Source organism: Schistocerca americana, chromosome X (assembly GCF_021461395.2).
Source record: "Schistocerca americana isolate TAMUIC-IGC-003095 chromosome X, iqSchAmer2.1, whole genome shotgun sequence".
NCBI classification, from domain to species: Eukaryota; Metazoa; Arthropoda; class Insecta; order Orthoptera; family Acrididae; genus Schistocerca; species Schistocerca americana.
This window is the reverse complement of record NC_060130.1, coordinates 948,000,091-948,021,205: the sequence shown is the minus strand read 5'-3', so window position 1 is coordinate 948,021,205 and position 21,115 is coordinate 948,000,091. Positions and strand designations below refer to the sequence as shown.

The window sequence follows — 21,115 nt, the reverse complement described above, 5'->3', positions numbered from 1 at the left end:
CCCAGCTGTGCTAGCCTTTAGAGTTACCAGGAGAACATGTATGGAATGTGGAATGGAAAGAAAGACTTAATTGTGAGATTAATTTGAGAAGCTCAAATAGATTTGTCTGGGTGACTCAATTGGTAAAGCATAGCCTGTAAAAGGCATGTGTTTGGTTTCAACAGCTGGCCTTTACCACAGGATTATCCTATCATGAATATTGACACACAATTTAGAATACAGTTTATCTTGCATACTTGTGATTTCTTGCTTCCAGAAAAAAAGAATAGTTTGTGCTGTCCTTTGTGCTGATCTGCTGTTTACTATTTTAATCTGTGGTTTTACATAGGGATGCCTTTGAAAACTACAAAAACATTTCAGGTACTGGATTGAAAGTAAACTCTCGCCATATAGACGAAGCACTGACAGTCATACATACAGCTACAATTTCCTGACTGGTTGCATTGTATCGGTACTGCAGCTGGACTAGTGTGTGAGGGGTTGTGTTGAGTGGAGCTCAAGAAAGGGAAAAGGTGGGTGAGGGAGGACTGGAGGGGAGGGTGGCTGACAGTTGAGAGGGGGAGACAAGTGTGCAGGATAGGCATGTGGCACTAGTGTGATCACACTGGTGTGGGCAGGGGGAGTTGCATGTGGACGGACATTGTCATGAAGTAATGGACTGAAAAGGGAAGATAAAATGGAGGAAGAGAGAGACTGCGGTATGAAAGTATGACTGTGGAATGTGTGAAGAATTGGGGGGAGGGGAGGGGGCATAGGGACAAAAACGGAGGTGAGTGTGGGACAGGGGTCTAGCAGAGATTGAGACCAGTAGTACTGCTGGACCAAATGATGCATTTTAAGGACAATATCTGTCTCCGTAATTTAGACCTAGATAGCATCGATGTGCAGGAGACATTGAAGTGAAATATATTGTGCACAGTAGTATGTTCAGATACGGGCCAGTAGGCTCTACTCTTGGTCTCAGTTAGTCAGTGGCTGTTTATTGTGGTCGACAGCCCGTTGGTGGTTGTGCACACAAAATGGCTGTGTGTAAGTACAGTCCTGTCCTCATCCCAGAGTGCCACTTTCTCAGATGTTAATCTCCACTTTTTGATAGGTCTGGAAATAGGCTTACCATATTGTTTTGGGTCCAACCCATGACATATTTTTGAAATTACTTAAAAGATTTAAGTGTTTAATGAAACATTAAACTTCATCTATACAGTTGTATTTTTCACTAGAAAACTTTCCTCAGAAATGGTTTATGTACAGTGTGGGCCTGAATAACCCAATGCCTAAAATACTAGATAGGTCTGTCTAAATAACTTTGAACTTTTCTGAAGGCATCAGCAGTATAACAAACTAATATTCTTCAACTTTATTTTTTGCGCTATGTGAAAAAATACACTGAGTATTAATTTGAGCAGTTTCACCCAATATTTCATCAAAATTTAAAAACGATTGGAACAAGTTCACTTCAGTTTGAGCTATCCATCATCACTGTTATATGATTGTTTTCCAAAGAACACACCACATTATCAAATATAATATATAATTGTAGCAGATGAAAATGTTGAGTAATATAAGTTTTTAAACAGTTTAGGTGTGCAGTCTGGTATTTTGAAACTGAGTTTGTGTATGTTAGTGTGGTATGAAAGTGTAGCCCTTAGCAACACACTGCAGGTCACAATAGCCATCTTTGGATTTAAAGAATCTCATATGTTTGTTGAAGTAGCAGCATTTATAGCACTTCTATGTTTAGCTGTTTTCACATTGTTTGTAATATTACCTTTTCCTTTATATGCAACAGAAAATTATCCAGTACATAGTACGCAATACACACATTCATTGTTACTGTCATTACACAATTTCAATAATTTGTATTCCTGTTGCAGATTAACATTAAAGAGAGACACTTTTTTCCATTGCTAAAGAATGAACCTCTTATGCTGTCATAACAGGCAGAGAGGTGCTACTCCGACGTGGCGCGTCCCCGGGTGGCGGATTGGGGGGGTCCTCACTGGTTTGCCAGTGGACTTGAGTGAAATAAAATAGCTCTCGTGGACCAAAACAGACCCTCTGGATTAACACTCCAGTTGTATCTCGAGCAATCTTCGGAGAGCTCCACCACTCCAACCTTACAAATTTTATGGATTATCAAATTACCCCAGGGAGTAAAATCTCTCGACCTCAGGTTGCAAGCAGGCATTTCATATTCTGGGGAGCCTTCAATTTCTGCTCTTGTTTTATCGACCTGAAAAACTCAAATTGAAGAAGAAATATAATATAGGATCACTGAACATTAACTCACTGATCAAAACAGGAAATCATCAAGAACTGATTCAAGCACCATAATATCCAAATTCTGGCACTACAAGAAACTCACTATACTGATGAAAATTCCTTTGAAACGGGCAATTACAGAATTTATAAAGGAAAACCAGCAGAGTATATCTTTGGAAAATGCCCTCTATTAGGTACACTGTTTTATTGTTAGAAGAAATATAATGGAGTCCATAGCAAACTTCAGCTCTACGTCCAACAGGCTCTCAACACTGACAATCAAATGTAAAAACAAAATGTATACACTAGTGAGTGCTCATGCTCCAACAAATATTGACAAAAAAAAAATCCAAACAAAGTACAGACTATCTGGGAAGAACTAGAAATACATGATCCAGAAGATTCCAAAGGAAAATGTCATCATTCTGCTCAGGGATTTTAATGCACAGCACGGCAAGGAGAAGAAATAAAAAAACAGCATTGTAGAATACCTGGTGCATAAGAGGACAAACAACAATGGAATAAGACTTGTGGAACTCTGCCAAATCTTCAACCTCAAAATTATGACTATACACTTCAAGGTACATCCAAAGAAGATGAAGACGTGGAAAGCACCAAATCAACTCGATGGAGAGTTCCAAATTGACCACATGGCCATTTCTAGAAGAGAATTTAAGATAATTCAAAATATTAAGCTGCAGAAAGGAGCCAAAATAGATACAAAACACTATCTTGTTAAGTCTAAAATTAAATTCATCCCAAATTCAGGAAGAAATAATAATAAACATATGAGAAAGCATTTTGAAACCAGGAATATTGATGCTGATACTCAAAATTATTTCAAATCACAATTGAAAGGTGAGACATGGGACAAAATGAAGTCTCAAATAATGAAAGCTGCAAATGAATCTCTTCCAACCAAAACTAAACACAAGAATATCTGGTGGAATGAAAAGTGCAATGAAGCTTTGGAAAACGGACGAAAGCTATGGCAAAAATTTAAATCAAATCCGACACAAAACAACCTGAAAAGGTTCAGAGAAGGTAGAAAACTAGCCTCCTACACAATCAGAAACGAAAAGAAACTGTATGAATGACTATCCCTTCAACAAATGCAGGTGTACTTCACTCAAAACAAATCCAGAGACTATTACCAATCTTTCAAAAGACACCAGAAAGGTTACGAACCACTCAGTTTAAATCAGGGAAATTAGGTACAAATGACCAAGATAACTGCAACATTTTAGCATACTATTTCAAAGACCTTGTCAACTGTAAAGCACCTTCAGAGAAACCGAAATTCAAAACTCCCGAAGAAATCCCTGCAGAATCATATCCACCAACTCTAAATGAAGTCTGGCAAGCTATAAAATCCCTCAAGAACAACAAATCTTCTGGTGAAGATGGAATCACAGCTGAACTTTAGAAACTAGGTGAGGCAAAAGTAGCACTACACCTCGATACAATTATTAAGAAAATTTGGAGAACTGAGAAGATCCCAGAAGATTGGAGGACGGCACTTATACATCCAGTTCACAAAAAGGGGCTTTCCCGTCTATCCATTCCATAAAAGGTCCTTTCCAAGATATTAATAAATAGGATTGAACCAGTTCTACATGCACAGATAGGAGAATACCAAGGTGGATCTAGAAAAGGGAGTAGCTGTTTGTAGCAAATTATTAACCTTAAAAACATAATTAGAACACACGCTGATCAACTACATGTTACGACATTTATTGATTTTAGAAAAGTGTATGACTCTGTAGACAGAGAAAGCCTCATTAGAACTCTAGAGGAATTTGGAATTGACAGAAAAACTAAATATATAGTAAAGCAACACTGACAGATACCAAGCCCAAAATCAAATTTCGAGGCAAGATTTGTGAACCTTTTAAAATTCAAACAGGTTTGAGACAAGGGGATGGACTCTCCCCAATTCTGTTCAACATCAGGGAGACATTGGAGGAATACACACAACAAAAAGTAAAGGGAATTTCTTTTGGAGGATCATTTAAAGGCCTTACGATACATGCACTAGCTTTTGCAGATGATATTGCTCTCCTATCTACAAATATAGCAGATGCAATTAAACAAATAGAAATCTTAGCAAGGCATGCAGCTAAATTTGGTTTACAGGTATCACAAGGAAAAAACTGTGTTCATGTCTAACAAATATATGGAAATCAAAGAATTGCACACAATTATTGGATGTATCGAAAGGGTCAAACACTTTAAATAATTGGGAGAAACAATAACGGATACTGGCATAGAGAAAGAAGATGTCAAACTTTGATTAGCTAAACTTAGGAGGGTACACATTTTAACACAGAAGCTGTACAATAAAAAATGTCTGTCTCAAAATACAAAGTTATTACACTACAATACAGTGACGAGAACAGAAGTTCAATCTGCAGCAGAGACACTCTCCCTCAAGAACAAAGGACTAATAGATGACCTCGAGAAGAAGGAAAGAGTAATTCTGAGGAAGATTCTTAGTGAACACAAAAAATTGGTGAAAAATGGGTAAAGATGAGCAATGAGATCTACCAATTTATTAAACCAGCCACAACGGAAATGAGAAAGAGAAGGCTGATGTTTTTTGGTCATCTGGTGAGAATGGACGATGACAGATTAACGAAGAAAATGTTGGTAAGGAATAAAGAAAGACCTCAGTGAACTTGGACTTACAGAAATGGATGCGGCAAAAATGGCAGCAGGCAGAAGAGCAGCCCAAGAAGAAAGAAAGGAAAAGTGAACATGAAATAGAATTTGTTATGCGGTCCTTAATTGACTAATTCATGTAAATAAAATAAATAAAGAATGAAACAAAAACCAAATAGAGATAAAATGTCAAAAATGCATATTTGAAACACTTCACACATGAAAACAATACACACACATTGTGCTTGATGTGTTGCCAAATTCCTAACAGTAAGTGAAAAGTTGTGTCGGGATTGGTAGCCACGCCTCCCCATCAATGTCGGCACTTTCTCCAAGGTTGGCTGAGAGAGGCACAGCCATACGAGAAACGTGATTTTGAACATATAGGTCTAAAATTTAAAGAAAAAGGAGAAGAAAAAAAGAAGTTCAGTCTGCAACAGACACACTCTCCCTCAAGAACAAAGGACTAATAGATGACCTCGAGAACCAGGAAAGAGTAATTCTGAGGAAGTTTCTTAGTGAACACAAAAAAATTGGTGAAAAATGGGTAAAGATGAGCAATGAGATCTACCAATTTATTAAACCAGCCACAACGGAAATGAGAAAGAGAAGGCTGATGTTTTTTGGTCATCTGGTGAGAATGGACGATGACAGATTAATGAAGAAAATGTTGGTAAGGAATAAAGAAAGACCTCAGAGAACTTGGACTTACAGAAATGGATGCAATGAATAGGGACAAATACAGCAAGGCAATAACTGAATTCGTGGTTTTTCAGGAGGCTCCAAACCAGAGACCAACAGGAAACTAACAGCTGAACATGTGGCAAAAATGGCAGCAGGCAGAAGAGCAGCCCAAGAAGAAAGAAAGAAAAAGTGAACATGTTATGCGGTCCTTAATTGACCAATTCATGTAAATAAAATAAATAAAGAATGAAACAAAAACCAAATAGAGATAAAATGTCAAAAATGCATATTTGAAACACTTCACACATGAAAACAATACACACACATTGTGCTTGATGTGTTGCCAAATTCCTAACAGTAAGTGAAAAGTTGTGTCGGGATTGGTAGCCACGCCTCCCCATCAATGTCAGCACTTTCTCCAAGGTTGGCTGAGAGAGGCACAGCCATATGAGAAACGTGATTTTGAACATATAGGTCTAAAATTTAAAGAAAAAGGAGAAGAAGAAAAGAAGAAAATGAACCTCACCAGTCATAAAATTCTCAAATCCCAGATATTTTTGCAACCCCAGACAGCAGTGAAAAACCAGGAGTGTCCAAGCTAATCCTGGATGTATGGTAAGCCTATCTATAAAAACCTCCATCCATGTGAAGCCTACTGGCCACCAACAGTACTTTCATTTTCATAGTTGTCATCCCTTAAACGCTGTAAGATCCCTCCCATACACTCTGCTGATGCACAGACATTACATCTGCAGTGATGAGCAATCCCTTGTGCAGTATGGTGGTGCTCTCATCAGGGTCTTCACAAACTGTCGCTGCTCTCCAAACCCTAGTCCACTAATGAATCTCTTGCACCCTTTACACACGTGTCCTTAACCCTATAACACCCCCATGAACCAGCTGCATAGTAGTACTCCCTCTCATTACCAAACATCACTGCATACTGAAAAAACTGAAACTGTCTTTTTCTAGGGTTTCTGCTATCTGTCGTTGTGCCAGGAAATGACAAACATCCTTCCCCCATACAAAACTTTCCCACTTCTGCCAAAGTGGTAGTCTGCTGCACACCCATACCATGAAGTAGCCTCATTCATCCTTATGCCACACCTACTCTCAACCTCCTGACTCATGAGTCATACCCCTCTGGAAGATGCAGAAAGCAAGACGTGTCATATGCAATCTCCTAGCACACCGTTTTCCAGTCCCGTCATAGCCAGAGTCGACATCCCAGTGGCTGAACATGCAAGTGAGCTCAATATACTCAACTCCACACCCTTGCCCCCCTCCTTCCTCTCAATACAGATTGTTTGGTGAGGATCACATTCTGAGCTGCTGTGCACGTCATGCTTGGTCTCCCAGGTCTCCAGATCTCAGTCACTTTGATTATAGGTTGTGGGGTTACCTGAAGTCGCAAGTCTACCGCAATTGTCCGACCCCGTTAGGCATGCTAAAATACAAAGACAACATCCGTTGGCAGTTTCTCACCATACCTAATGATACACTGTACAGTGCTGTTCACAGCATTATCCCTCAACAACAGGTATTGTTGATGAATGACAGTGGACCTGTTGAGCATTTCTTACAAAGAATTTTGTTTGCTAAAAATCAGATATTATGATAATTATTGCATTTGTGTCATATGAAGTACCTTCTGTTGGTCATTTTGTGCACTTTTTTTGTTTCATTAAAATCCCATGTCATTTCGAGCAGTGTGTCAATTTTACCTCTCTACCGACATTATTCCATGAAGTATTGAATTTTCAAATGTTAATGGACTTTTGAATCACCCTCCAATTTATTGTCTGAAAGCTTAGTAATGTTTTCTGTCTTGTTTGTACCTATTGACTGTTCAGTCCCTCAACTATAAAATGAATTGTTAACTTTGCTGCTTCCAGTATTTGTATTAAACCTAGAAATTTTCATTAACAAAAACAATTCAGAGTTGCTGATATTGATAGTTTAAACATAACATTAAATTGGGAATTGGGGTGTTATTGAGACATCCTTTTAGGTATTATGAGGGACATGCTCCTTCTTTTCACAGTTAGCACAAAGTGTCTACAAGTGGATGACTTGGCTGGCGTAACAGTAATAAACTGCATATGCAAATCTTCCTTTTGACTCAGTCTATATGTTGGTGAACTCTGTATCAAAATTCCCAACTTTAATTTAGTACTGTAATATGTATAGATTAAGGAGTTCCCATGAATATTATTATGTGTATACAGTATATACGTATCTTGAAAATAGTTCAGTGTTTAATGATTTATTCACCCAATTCTTAAACTTGCATAAATGATGGGTAGCAAATATGAATCACCACTGCCGTATTGGCTGATTTATTTTCTACCATTGCTGTATAAATGTATCATGGAATGGTTTAGGTACAAGAGGACACAGATTTTTTTAAAAATTTGAACATACAACATTTTTTTGCAATTAATGTAACATGTTTTGGACTGTTTGCCCATAATGGGCATTGTATACATTGAATAGGACATATAGAAAACACATCAACTGCACAAAAATATATTTATCTTACATTTAATTTGCTCTTATTGCACATTGAAAAAAGGGGTGGAGGTGTTACAGTGATTGTTCTTCAGCTGACAATAGCATCCTTTATTTAAAATAATTTTCTGCTGCATTTTTCTTTTTCGTTGAGTTGTAAATGACAGTTTTTGTGCTCACCTTGCAGTCAGTTTTACTTCCATTTGTGTTTGCTTCCTTGTCAGTTAAAGTTAATTCACCTAATCTTTAACAGCCTAATATAAAGTTTTTGTTTTACATAAAATGATCACACCTAAGTTGATGACATTGAATTTTGTGTTTTAGTAATGTGTGTTTTTCCCCACAGAATGGTACTGGAAGTGCGTGCTTCAGAACTATATTCTAAAACTGATGGCAGTTGTCACTGGCTTGCTATCCGTTGCTGTTGTTTGGTCAGAAGTTACTTTTTTTAACAAAGAACCAGTTCTGTCATTGTTTGCAGAGTTCATTAATTTAGCAGCAGCAAGTTATGATTATGCCACAATAGAGGTGAGCTGTAATTTTCTGTATCTTATGTTGAGCTTCTAGCTATTGAATATGTTTGTTAGTCATTTGAATGGAGTTTTTTTTCTTTTCTCCAGTTTCCAATGTTTTCGAAGTTATGGTATTCTACCAAAGACACCATGTCTCCTTGTGTTACTTTTCATGTTTTCCTGTCAGATTTGTTGCAAATATGCTTCTCGGGTTTGCTGTCGGATCGTATTGTGTAACTCGCACAGCACCAGCAAAATTGAGTAATTTATTGTGCTCGGTCAAAGACGACCTTGGCCTTAGGAAATGTGGTGTGTATAAAATCCCATGCCAATGTGGAAAATCTTACATTGGACAGACATGCCGAACTGTGCAAGAATGTTGCATCGAACAACATCGTCATACACGCCTGGGGCAACCTGATAAATCAGTGGTAGCAGAGCATTGCCTGGACACGGGACATTGTGTGCTTTACGAACAGATGGAAATGTTGTCCCCAGCATCATCTTTCTAGGTTTGTGTTGTTAAGGAGGCCATACATACATACGAGGGTAATCCCAAAAGTAACGTCTCCTATTTTTTTATAAGTACAGAACTCTGTTTGTGTGATAGTTGGTCACACTGTTATGACGAGTGCTTCACACGCCATGTATAAACTTTAGCATGCCACGCTGAGGTGCTCAGTCTTGGCTTGGCGGCCATTGAGAATGGATCTCCTGTTGGATGTTACTGCCAAGTGCAAATTGTGCACAGTTATTTGGTTTTTGAACGCAAAGGGCACCGATTGAAACCCATCGCCAATTGATGGAAGTGTGTGGTGAGTCGTGCATGGATGTCAAAAATGTACGTAAGTGGTGTATTGTGTCTCCACAATATCCTTTCTTTCAGGAGTGCTAGTTCTGCAAGTTTCGCAGGAGAGCTTCTGTAAAGTATGGAAGGTAGGAGATGAGGTACTGGCAGAAGTAAAGCTGTGAGTACCGGGCGTGAGTCGTGCTTCAGTAGCTCAGTTGGTAGAGCACTTGCCCGCGAAAGGCAAAGGTCCTGAGTTCGAGTCTTGGTCAGGCACACAGTTTTAATCTGCCAGGAAGTTTCATATCAGCGCACACTCCGCTGCAGAGTGAAAATCTCATTCTAGTTGTTCATTAGTGGAATATTTCTTGAATGGTTGAAATATGCTGAAGTTAAGCCACTGTTTAAGAAGGGAGATAAAGAAATAGTGTGAAATTTCTGTCCAATTTCAGTTTTTCCAAAATTCTCAAAAATTTTAGGAAAGGTAATGTACAATCTGCTTTACAACATTTATCACAAATGACATACTGTCAAAGTCGCAGTTCGGATTTCTAATGGGTTCTGATATTGAGAAGGCTATCTACACTTACAGTGAAAATGTGCTTAATTCATTAGACAAAAAATTGCAGGCAACTGGTATATTTCGTGATCTGTCAAAGGCATTTGACTGTGTAAATCACTATATCCTTTTAAGTAAATTAGAATATTATGGTGTAACAGGAAACACTGCAAAATGGTTCAAATCTTATAACTCTCGCAGAAAACAAAGGGTGGTATTAGGAAAGAGACATGTATTAAGCTATCAGGCATCATTCAACTGTGAACTAATTACATGTGGGGTCCCACAAGGTTACATCTTTGGGCCCTTACCTTTTCTCGTGTATATAATGACCTTTCATCAGTAACATTACCAGATGCCAAGTTTATTTTGTTAGCCGATGATACAAACATTGCAATAAATAGCAAATCATGTGTAGTTTCAGAAAGATTGGCTAATAAAATATTTGTGGACATTAATCACTGGTTCCTAGCCAATTCTTTGTCACTAAACTTTGAAAAAACACATTACATGCAGTTCAGAACTTGTAAGGAGTGTCCCACGAGTATATGCCTAACATATGATGACAAGCAGATAGAAGAAATGGACAGTGTTAAATTCTTGGGATTACAGCTTGATAATAAATTCAACTGCTGAACTGTCTAAACAAATCTCTATTTGCAATGCCAATTCTGTCAGACCTAGGGGATATAAAAACGAAAAAGCTGGCATACTATGCCTACTTTCACTCCATAATGTCATATGGAATTGCACTCCTGGAAATGGAAAAAAGAACACATTGACACCGGTGTGTCAGACCCACCATACTTGCTCCGGACACTGCGAGAGGGCTGTACAAGCAATGATCACACGCACGGCACAGCGGACACACCAGGAACCGCGGTGTTGGCCGTCGAATTGCGCTAGCTGCGCAGCATTTGTGCACCGCCGCCGTCAGTGTCAGCCAGTTTGCCGTGGCATACGGAGCTCCATCGCAGTCTTTAACACTGGTAGCATGCCGCGACAGCGTGGACGTGAACCGTATGTGCAGTTGACGGACTTTGAGCGAGGGCGTATAGTGGGCATGCGGAAGGCCGGGTGGACGTACCGCCGAATTGCTCAACATGTGGGGCGTGAGGTCTCCACAGTACATCGATGTTGTCGCCAGTGGTCGGCGGAAGGTGCACGTGCCCGTCGACCTGGGACCGGACCGCAGCGACGCACGGATGCACGCCAAGACCGTAGGATCCTACGCAGTGCCGTGGGGGACCGCACCGCCACTTCCCAGCAAATTAGGGACACTGTTGCTCCTGGGGTATCGGCGAGGACCATTCGCAACCGTCTCCATGAAGCTGGGCTACGGTCCCGCACACCGTTAGGCCGTCTTCCGCTCACCCCCCAACATCGTGCAGCCTGCCTCCAGTGGTGTCACGACAGGCGTGAATGGAGGGACGAATGGAGACGTGTCGTCTTCAGCGATGAGAGTCGCTTCTGCCTTGGTGCCAATGATGGTGGTATGCGTGTTTGGCGCCGTGCAGGTGAGCGCCACAATCAGGACTGCATACGACCGAGGCACACAGGGCCAACACCCGGCATCATGGTGTGGGGAGCGATCTCCTACACTGGACGTACACCACTGGTGATCGTCGAGGGGACACTGAATAGTGCACGGTACATCCAAACCGTCATCAAACCCATCGTTCTACCATTCCTAGACCGGCAAGGGAACTTGCTGTTCCAACAGGACAATGCACGTCCGCATGTATCCCGTGCCACCCAACGTGCTCTAGAAGGTGTAAGTCAACTACCCTGGCCAGCAAGATCTCCGGATCTGTCCCCCATTGAGCATGTTTGGGACTGGATGAAGCGTCGTCTCACGCGGTCTGCACGTCCAGCACGAACGCTGGTCCAACTGAGGTGCCAGGTGGAAATGGCATGGCAAGCCGTTCCACAGGACTACATCCAGCATCTCTACGATCGTCTCCATGGGAGAATAGCAGCCTGCATTGCTGCGAAAGGTGCATATACACTGTACTAGTGCCGACATTGTGCATGCTCTGTTGCCTGTGTCTCTGTGCCTGTGGTTCTGTCAGTGTGATCATGTGATGTATCTGACCCCAGGAATGTGTCAATAAAGTTTCCCCTTCCTGGGACAATGAATTCACGGTGTTCTTATTTCAATTTCCAGGAGTGTATTTTGTGGGGTAATTTATCAAGCAAAGCTAAAGTTTTCTGGGCACAAAAATGTGCAATAAGAGTTATATGTGGTGTGAACTCAAGAACATCCTGTAGAGGCCTGTTTAAGGAACTAGGGATACTAACTACTGCTTCCCAATATATTTATTCCTTAATGAAATTTGCCATTAAAATATATATCACTTTTTCAAACCAACAGCTCAGTTCATGGAATCAATACTAAAAATAAGAAAAATCTTCACAAGGATTTAAAGTCAGTCACTCTTGTACAAAAAGATGTGCATTGTTCAGGAACACACATTTTCAGTAACTTGCCAGCAGCCATAAAAAGCTTAACAACCAATGAAATTCAGTTTAAGAGAAGCCTAAAGAATTTATTGGTGGCCAACTACTTCTACTCCATTGATGAATTTCCCAGTAGAACCAACTGACACGTATGATCTAACTTCTGCACCATTTCATTGCAGTAATGTGTAATGTATTATTATTTTTGTGACATGTTCTATGTCGTGGAGGACCTCCTCACTATGGATCAATTGGAATGAAAGTAAATATAATATAATCTAATCAAGATTTTTTTATTGCAGAGTGGAAGATCATCCATTTTTAGTTCAGCCTGACACATTAATTTGATTTAGTTTTTCTAAGTACTTTGGTTAGCCTATTTCTATTGTGGTATGTTTTGTAAACTGACTTCCATAATTGTTCTGCAAGTGTTTTAGTTTTACGTAAATAGTGGTCTTACAAATTGTAGTCATGCTTGGTACAAGAATTTTAGTACAGGCGCTAATGATCAGTTTCAAACATCTAGTAACCACCACCACAACCATCACACAACAAGGTCACTGCTGATTTCCAAGTCTATATTTATTTAATCTGAGTTTATACTTCATCTCAAATGACTGTGTTGGCATTGAGACATTAAATCAGAAGTTTCCTTTCTTTGTTCTGAATAAATCTGAAAAAGTGGGAAAGCTTTAGAATGCATGTACAAGCAATATTGGCCAAAGTAAGGAAGACTTTGAATTAATGTATCAGTGGAAGCACTGAGTATTTAACTACTTTACTATTTTTCAAAATATATTTTTGGTTCTTTTGCTTCATTTATATCCATTGTAATATAATAAATTATAAAGAAAATGAAGAAAAAGAAAAGAAACATAACTTTTTTAATTAGGTATTTTCTTATATCTTTCTTAATTTGAAGGATTTATTGCAAAACTTTTTGGTGAGATTTTGTAGTGTTTTTTCATTCAGCCATGTAATTTTTTAATATATGTATTTCTCTAATCACTAGGTTCTTTCAACATTGGTCATTGCATACTTGTGCTATTGCGCCTATTCTACAGTTCTCAAGATTAAATTTTTAAACCTCTACTACCTTGCTCCACATCATCAGACAGATGAATATTCACTTATCTTCTCTGGAATGATGTTATGTAGGCTCACACCACCTATTTGCCTAAATTTTTTGGGACTGATCCACATGGATAGCCATGTCATAAAAACACACATCATGGAGACTTACTACACACAGGTAGGTGCTGTTGTATATATACAATACTACTTTTGAGTGGCACGGATACAGTAATTAGTTGTAGGCGCTTATTTTTTCATCATTGTGTAATTTTTATTGAATTTTATGAAGTCTGAAATTGAAAAGACAATGAGTTTATATTCCATTTAGTACCACCTATGTAATATATCCAGTGGATATCATTTTCCTGGTCTGTTTGAGTTCTAGCTGTCATTATTTTGTTGTGAAATTGAGAGCATGAGTTAAACGTTGTAGATATATCAGCTTCCTACCCTTGAGTGACAAACATGATGACAGTTTTGTTTACTCACACAAAATTAGGTCACTTTGGATACCTGGTTTTAATAACAATACCTTAATGTTAAATGTTTAGAACCAGTTGTCTGGACACAAAACTTAACTCCTGCCAGGCATTTCCACTCATTTCAGGATAACCCCCCATTTCTCTGCTCTTTCAAAACCTACCCCATAGTTTTGTTGCTAAACCTTTTCTGTAAACGTCCTGCTTTTGACCATCTGTATTTCCTTACCTCAGTTTTTCCAATTCCCTTCTATAGTCAGTCATGATAAAGCCTTGAGCAGTCTAAACACTTTAACACAGTGAGAAATTAGTGCTACATTCACTTACTGTATTGCAGTCATTGTTCATGATTACAGGATGTTCTTGTTAACAAGAATGTTGACCATGTATCATTTGCTTATGTAATTTATTTATTTGATGCAAATCATTCTTAGGTATGTTTCACTGAAATGGGGCACACATTTGTGAGGATTATATATTTTTGCATAGCCCCCACCACGTGACACAATTATACCAAAGCTGAAAATGTGCCCAGGTTGTGATAAAAAAAATCTTGCAATATTATGTCTACGTGCCAGCTCCTCTCTGCATGAGGCATTGCTTCACTCAAAATTGCACCTCATATATGTGTAAGGCAGGTTCCCATATGGTAATGAGAGTGAATATGTTGTCTCGGAGTATTACATTATATGCAAGGCAGTGGATCCTCTGTCCAAGAGACCCATCTGTTGTCCATGAAATTAGGACATTCATATGTGATGAGTGACTGCCTCTGCTTATTTTCATATTGAGCTTAATACTCTGATGGAGGGAGTTAATGTGATAATGATTGTAAGAGAGTCAGTGGACATTTGCATTGCCAATACTTTAGTAAACTGAGACATCAGATTTCAATCGAGCAACTTATGGAAACATATTGTAGACCTGCTCAAAAACAAATGCCAACAAAGGTTGAGGGAGGCAGTGTTCATCACAAGGATGTTAATACTAGTGGTCTTGTTAGTGCAGATTCATAAACTTTTTCATTTTGGGTATAGCTGAAGAGTGGGATGGGCAGTACACAAACATAAATAATCAATTCTTGTGTGTGGTTACCTTCAGTACTTTAGGTTACTAGATGATAGCAGGCTGGTATGTTACTGAAATAGTTTGTTATTTTTATGATGTTATCTTCCTGGACATTGAAGAACCACTAAAATGTGAGATCTTCGTTACTGTCAAAAAATTTCTACTGTTTACTTACTTGCTGATTCTTATTTGTATTGAGAAATAGTTGTATTGTGAGTGCCATCTTACATCACATGAGCTAATTGCAAGTCATACATTTTGTGACTGCAAGACAATGTAAATCTCTTACATATACTCTGATATCGATACAACAAAATATGTATTTATTTAAAAATCACCTCTTACTGTATATTACTTTCACAATATTCGTAAATTGTTGTCACACACATATTCAAATATAAATTTTTTATTAGTTATGTAGCAAAGCAGAATTGTGTATGTATTATGGAAACATCGACATGATGGCATACATAGTTGTGAAAATATATATTTTTTTTCTTTTCTTTTAACAGGTAATGGGACATATGGATGTTGTGCCCATTATATCGGATGGCTTCAATGTATATTTTCCTATAGCCGTCCTGGCATTTTGCCTTGCAACTTACTTTAATGTTGGGTCTCGTATTGTGTCATGGATAGGATTTCACCAGTTTTTGGGTGATGAAGAAACTGCAGACTTGGTTGCTGATGGAAGAGCGCACATAAGAAGAGGTAGGCTCATAGAAACAAAACTATGCATTAAAACTTACTATACTAAAGAGTCAGAAAATGTACAAATGATGTTTTTGCCTAATCTTCAATTTTTGTGTGGAATTTCGACACGCATACATGCTGGTACTTGTTAAAAATAGCTAAAAGTAGGCACAACATACTATTGGGTGGGTATGGATCAATAGGAATAAGATCCTGAATTACAGAAAACAGATTGAGTGAAGGAATTAGTGATATATTTTCATTGGGTAGTGTTAGGATAGTAAGGGCAAGAACTGACAAAGGAAAAAAATGGCTTAAACATAGTTCCACTTTGAATGTGTGAGAATGCGCTAAGATTTTTACAGACAAGGGAACATTTCCATGTTCAAATAAACAATCACGATGAAACTGGACAAATGTAAAGAGTGGACAAAATAAAGCAATACATATTTTTTCTTTTTGTTTTTGCCCAATTTTGCTTTTAAGGAATAAAACGCACCTTAAAAGTTAATTTGGTATATTAGGTTTCAAGGGGATATCTTGGAAGCGATTATATATAAAAAGTGTTTCTCATGTAAAAGTTTATATGTAATTAGCACACTCAAAAACTGTACCGTCAACTTTAGCAGTGATTTGAAATTCTGCAAATCACCCAACCACCATTGATCATCGAAAGTGTAAAATTTTCTTACTACTTAAAGCAACTTTCAAGCCACATACATTGTGTAGTAAAACTGCTTTCTGAAATACCATTTTTGGGAAATTTTAGTTTATGCTTTACATTCATGATTATTTTTTTAATAATGTAAATGTGGGTATGTTGTTAATTTAAAGTAATAGGTAACTCATTACTATGATAGAAAATGATTAAAATATTACCTGAGCATAAGGAACTTGTTCACCTGGTGATCCCAAAGTGCTCGCCACAGGTACAAATGGTGAGAAGATTTTCAGATATAGTTCTGTTGAATAATTATGATGTCAATGTTCACTTGAGAAACAATATAATCAAGCTGCAGCCACTAGTACATAATCAATTATCTTTGCCAAAGCTTACCAGTGTACTGAAATATGCCTGATACAAATCAGGATATCTAGAGGATCACCTGCAACAATTTTAAATACTGCTGAATTTTGTGTTATAATGTGTTCTCCATCTTGTATATTATGTGAAGAAATTGCATGGTATAAAAAACATTGTGTCAAAGCATTTCTGTACAGATTATTATTATTATTATTATTATTATTATTATTGTTGTAATGATTTTGTATCATGATAAAGGGTAAGGAGTCATTCCAATCCCGGGAGCAGAAAGACTCACCTTAGGGGGGAAAAAAGGACGGGTACACACTCGCGCGCGCACACACACACCCACACACACATCCATCCATCCATCCACACACACACAGACACAAGCAGGAATATGTCTGCTTGTGTGTGTGTGTGTGTGTGTGTGTGTGTGTGTGTGTGTGTGTGTGTGTGTACCCGTCCTTTTTTCCCCCCTAAGGTGAGTCTTTCTGCTCCCGGGATTGGAATGACTCCTTACCCTCTCCCTTAAAACCCACATCCTTTTGTCTTTCCCTCTCCTTCCCTCTTTCCTGATGAGGCAACAGTTTGTTGCGAAAGCTTGAATTTTGTGTGTATGTTTGTGTTTGTTTGTGTGTCTGTCGACCTGCCCGCGCTTTCGTTTGGTAAGTCACATCATCTTTGTTTTTAGATATATTTTTCCCACGTGGAATGTTTCCCTCTATTATATATATATATATTTGTGTGTGTGAATGTAAAATATAAAATAACAATTAGTACATGAAATAAATACAATTAAATCAAATAATTAGAATAATAATGTGAGTGTTAAGATATTTTAATTGGGTAAGTTAAAAATACTCTGACAGCACATTGTGTGCAGCTTATTTTCTGAAAATGGTATTTCAGAAACCAGCTTTGTTACACAGCGATGCATGTGGCCTGAAAGCTTCCTTAATTTATGTTGTAACAAGAATTTCAATTTTTAAAGTTAATTAATTGATAGTTGGGTAGTTTGCAAAATTTCAAATTACTACAAATGTTGAGTATACATTTTTCAAGGACATTAATTACATATCAACTTCTATATGAAACAGTAGTTTGTATATCATCATTTTGAAGATATTGCCTCCAAACCAAATATGCCAATTTACCTTTTGGGGTGTGTTTCACCGCTTAAAAGTGAAATTGGGCTCAAGAAAAAAAAATACATATAACATTATACTGTCTACACACCCACCAAGTTTCATCAAAATCATTTATTTACGCTTCAGAACGTTCCCTTGTGAGTGAAATGGCACAGTGGTAAGTAGACTGGCCTCACCTTGGAACTGAGGGACTGAGCGTGATTCAGTGTTGAGTCCAATTGTCCTGATAAAAATTTGCAGTGGTTTCCCAAAATCGGATAAGACAAATGCTGAAATGGGTATTTTTCAAAGGACATGTCCAATTTCCCTCTCTATCTTTCCTCTATCCAAACTTGTGTCCCATTTTTAATGATATCATCAGCGGGACAGTGATTCCTCATTTTCTTTCCTTCTTGATAGGAATAATTTTTACTTTCTTTTTGCTTTGCCTCCCCGTTTCATGCAGACTTACAATTCACAAACAGGAGAAACTATATTAGAATTTGGAAATAATACACACTTACTACTTAATTTTTCCTCAATAATTTTTTATTGTGTAGTGCTTTCCATTGCAGTTCATGTTAGCCACTAAGCTGACCATAAACTAGTTTATGATGGTTAAAACATGCAGTTTAAATTTGCAGAATTTCTTAAAAGTAGAAGTTAACATAAATTGAAGTGAATTAATTACTTTGTCATGAGAGTTCCAGATACCAGCATATAATACATATAACTGGTTTAAGGTACTTTGTGAACATGTATTTTCATCAGTTTATATCTATAAAATGTAGCCTCTACGTTTTAGCAGTCTGCAGAAGAAAAGAAGACTGATTTAGGTAGCATTTCACATTGTAAGTGTATTTCACAGGAAAATGTAGGGACCTACTATTATATACCCACTGTGTTTTTTATTTGTCTTTGTAGCTTAGTAGGTAAGAGTTGGTCCCTTATTGGTTTTTCAACCCTCACAGTTATTTGTGTATGTGAAAAATTCTGGACATCACCATGGTTTGGAGTCCACATCCCACTATAACTGCCTGAGTAACTCAGCTGGAATGTTGGGGGAAGGTAAGGGCTTATCCCCCAATAGGACCATGCATATTAAAACAGTACAGTTTTAAAAACCAGTCTTCAGATTGAGGGCAGCTTTACCTTTAGTATAAAATATCTGTCATGTGTTTTTATTGCAAGAGAATATTAAATGTATTGTCTTGTTTTTACTGTGATAGAAATGAGAAGACGTCAAAGAGTCGAAGACTCAGTAAATCGTCGTAAAGCTTACGAAGAAAGGCTGCAAGACAGTACCCGATACAGGTCATCTCGAGAAGCTGCTGATGAGAGAGGTGAGATTGTAATTGTTGTAAATCAATTCTTCAACAACACTGATTTTATTAAACAAAAATTATGTACAAATAAATCACAGGACGTAATAGTTCCAACTTCACTGGAAATATACAAAACAAGAGAGTTCACCTCTTGGTGAACACTCACAGTTAACTGGAGGAGGGCACTGTGTGTAGATTTAACTGGAAGATACTCAAATACACCCAGTGCTCCCATTGCACTCATATGCAATCAGTTTGTTCACTGAAAAAAAACAGTTGTCGGTTGAACAGTAAGTGCAGACAGTCCCACTTTTATGCAGACAGCTAAGTTCATATGCTTCCCAGATGTTGACAGTTGGTAACACAAAGTCCAAATCATAGTCCAAGAGAGAACCACATAGCACAGGGTTGTCAGTAGTAGGTGCACTAGAGAGCTTGCTGTAAACATCGACTGGTTGCAACGGATGAGGCCATGGCAGTTTGCAGCTGCCCTTAAATATGCTGCTGGTGTTTTGTCGTGTGACCTGGGGCTGGTGGATGCATCCTTTCATACTGTGACTAATGATCTCAGTGGATATATACATAATTGTGGTGATTTATGCATCAGTACATCTGCCAGGATTACAAGAGTCAAGCATCATTGTTACTTACATCTCATCATTTTGTTTTGCATATAAAAATGTATCTATTGATGATTATCAATATCACAATACAATCTGCATTGTAACAGGGCTTGATACAATCAGATGATTTTAGTGAAATAATAGGAGACTTCTTACAAAATTTTTCCATGGGCTGGATCACAGTTCACATGCACATGGTCATAACTTCCCTTCTCTCCACTTTCTGCACTCAGTGGTGCATCTAAGATGTCCAAACATCACTCCTTTACTTATGAGTGTGGTGGTGATCATTAACACACAAACAGAAATGCCTGTTTCCCGTTTGGATCTCTGTCTCTGCTGCTCTTTTTTGTAACCCTAACTTATTTTCTAATTGGTGTATGCATACGCTGCTCTATTCCTCCTGCTTTAATCTCTGAATTTCTAAACTCCTAACTTTTACATCTCCATTGATATCTTCTTTGTGTCCTCTCTTCCTGTTCGCTACTGTTTCCAGAATTAGGTTAATCGATACAAAGTGACCAGAGCGTTGGCCTGCCCGCAAGGGCCAATCACAATGTCTCCCTCACCTATACCTTTTGAATTCCTGTTGATAAAATCACCTTTACTTTTAAGATCAAATTTAACCTGTTCTTTCCCTTTATATTTCAGAGCAAATGAACTTGGTTTTACCACAACCTCTTGTGACTAAAGTTAAATAAACTTCTTTAATCTGTTTGTGTGTACTGTTATGAATATCTTATTTGTTAATAGGCGTTCTACACTTGGTCCGTTAGTCATCACAACATGAAAATGTCCTCTCCATGGGCTTTCTAACTATACTGACCATCCTGTTTTCACACTTTCATCTTTTAATAATACCTTGTCTCCTTCCTTGAATTCCTTTTGGTTTTGAGTTTGACCATAATACTCCTTATACATCTTATATTACTTATTAAAACTCCATGCCATATGATTCATCTGATGTATCCTTTCCTTTATTTCTGTTACATAATCATTGTAGTTGTATTGTACTTAGGCCATATTGCACCGTAGGATACCAAAACTGTTGCATATTCCCCTGAAAAATAATTCAAATGGAGTGAACCCAGTTGATGAATGTAGTGTGGTGTTATAAAGGAAAGTGATAAAATGCATCCATTTATGCCTGTTTTCTTGCTTCATTCTCACATAAAGGCGTAGATATTCTGTTAGTGTTCAATGCATCCTTTTAAGTCACTGAGGAAGTTTGCTTCTTGGTCACTTATTAATATCCACAGTATT

At 38.0% G+C, this 21,115-nt stretch overlaps 1 protein-coding gene across 2 annotated transcripts in view; it reads left to right on the top strand.

The window, feature by feature from the left end:
• The window catches only part of LOC124555018 (LMBR1 domain-containing protein 2 homolog), a 107,301-nt gene that overhangs the window by 78,657 nt on the left and 7,529 nt on the right, over window positions 1-21,115 (top strand). For both annotated transcript variants that reach the window (XM_047128764.1, XM_047128763.1), the window contains 4 exons: window positions 8,465-8,646; window positions 13,449-13,688; window positions 15,570-15,768; window positions 19,134-19,247. In XM_047128764.1, the coding sequence (XP_046984720.1) occupies window positions 8,465-8,646; window positions 13,449-13,688; window positions 15,570-15,768; window positions 19,134-19,247 (735 nt within the window). The remainder of the gene's footprint in view (window positions 1-8,464; window positions 8,647-13,448; window positions 13,689-15,569; window positions 15,769-19,133; window positions 19,248-21,115) is intronic.